Source organism: Myotis brandtii, unplaced genomic scaffold, assembly GCF_000412655.1.
Source record: "Myotis brandtii unplaced genomic scaffold, ASM41265v1 scaffold139, whole genome shotgun sequence".
In the NCBI taxonomy this organism is placed as follows: Eukaryota; Metazoa; Chordata; class Mammalia; order Chiroptera; family Vespertilionidae; genus Myotis; species Myotis brandtii.
Genome location: NW_005354965.1, coordinates 679787 through 681439, shown reverse-complemented (window position 1 = coordinate 681439; position 1653 = coordinate 679787). Strand labels below are relative to the sequence as shown.

The window sequence follows — 1653 nt, the reverse complement described above, 5'->3', positions numbered from 1 at the left end:
CCTGCTCCTCCCTCCCTGGCTCTCACCATGCGCGACCTCTCCCCCTCCCCCCCCCTCAGACGTGCTGGACATGGTGGACGTGCTGGTGGAGGGCAGCGAGGGCCTGGACGAGGAAATCGGGTGCTCGCTGAGCAAAGACATGGCCCTGCTCACGTTCCCGTTCAGCCCCGTGGCCCCTGCCGCCCTGGAAGCCAGGAACAAGCTGCTGCTCGGGACAGAGCGTGAAGCAGGTGCCTGCGCAGGCGGACGTGGGCATCGGGCCAGCTGGGCTCCTGTGGGGGGAGGTGGGGCTCCAGGGGCCTGGGAATAATCGCTGAAAACCGCCAAAGTGAGAGCTGCCAGCGGGCGGGGCTCAGAGGGCGGGGCTCAGCATGAGGGGCTCGGTGGGCTGGGCAGGGGCTAGAGGCCGGCCGGGCCGCTGGGGAGGGGCCGCTGGAGGATGAGTCTAACGTCCCATGTGTGCACGTCTGCACAGACCCTGCTGTAACACCCATCTTTTCACCGCTTAAAAAAAAAACAACATGTAATTTTATTGATTTCTGAGAGGAAGGGAGAGAGAGATAGAACATCAATGATGAGAGATGATCATTGATTGGCTGCCTCCTGCACACCCCCCACTGGGGCACACAACCTGGGCATGTGCCCTTGATCAGAATTGAACCCAGGACCCTTTAGTCCGCAGGCCGACGCTCTATCCACTAAGCCAAACCGGCTAGGGCGTGTTTCTCGATTGCTTGATGCTAAAGCATGAGTTCTTCGTATTTGCTGGGTGTCCAGGCAACTTAGACTCCAGGAAGTGCGCCCAGATCACAGTGTAATGAGTGAGGCTCGCTCAGACGTGGCTGCAGCAACAAATGAGCCCCAGCAAGTCCCTGTGTTAGCGAGTAAAGGTCTCTTTCTGGACCTGGTAATGGGCCCGTGGCCGTCCCCCAGGGGGCGAGGGCAGCGTCCCCCAGAAGGTGGTGCCACGCCTCTCCCCTGCCCGGGTGCCCCTCTGGCCTCAGGACCTGGAGCCTCTGGGGCCTGTGCCAGTGGCATCTGCCCCCCAGCGTGGTCACGTGACCCTGGTGGTTTCCCTGCTCTGAACACTGAGTGGGTGTGTGGGTGGGTCACCAGAGGCTGGTCCCTGAGCCCTGCCGCCCGCCTTCCTCCTCCGCAGGGGCCAGCGTCGTGGCGTACCTGACGGCTGTGCTCACAGACCTCCTGCACAGCCAGCGGGACCCGCTGGCACTGTGCCTCCTGCTCCAGGCCTACGACCAGCTGGCGCCTCCGGTCCCACAGCTGAGCTGTTTCAGCAGCTACTACCGCCTCTGGATCCCGGAGCCCGCCCAGGAGGCTGCGGTGAGTGGGTGCCCCGCCCCAGCGCTCCCGCAGGGACCAGCCTGTCCCGGGAAACCGAGCGTTCTTCCCGCGGCCCAGCAGGGTCGCTGTGCGGGGCGACATTTCCTAACCTCGCTTCCCTGCGTCAGAGAACACACGGCTGGTGGGGAGCCATGCGCCCCTCTAGCTACTGGGTAACGAGGCAGCTGCTGGGGTCGGCCTTGGGCGGGGTGCCTTTTCCTCCCCCCCGCCCCCGAGCAAGCTGCACCCTTGCTGTGCCGTCCTCCGGGGTCCTCCATGGCCCTCAGCACCCAGGGCTTCTGGAGCTCAGTT

General features: G+C 64.2%; 1 protein-coding gene across 1 annotated transcript in view; it reads left to right on the top strand.

Moving 5' to 3' along the window:
* The window catches only part of URB1 (URB1 ribosome biogenesis 1 homolog (S. cerevisiae)), a 43360-nt gene that overhangs the window by 18882 nt on the left and 22825 nt on the right, over window positions 1-1653 (top strand). The window contains exons 19-20 of the mRNA XM_014535196.1: window positions 60-230; window positions 1160-1341. Coding sequence (XP_014390682.1) covers window positions 60-230; window positions 1160-1341 — 353 coding nt within the window. The remainder of the gene's footprint in view (window positions 1-59; window positions 231-1159; window positions 1342-1653) is intronic.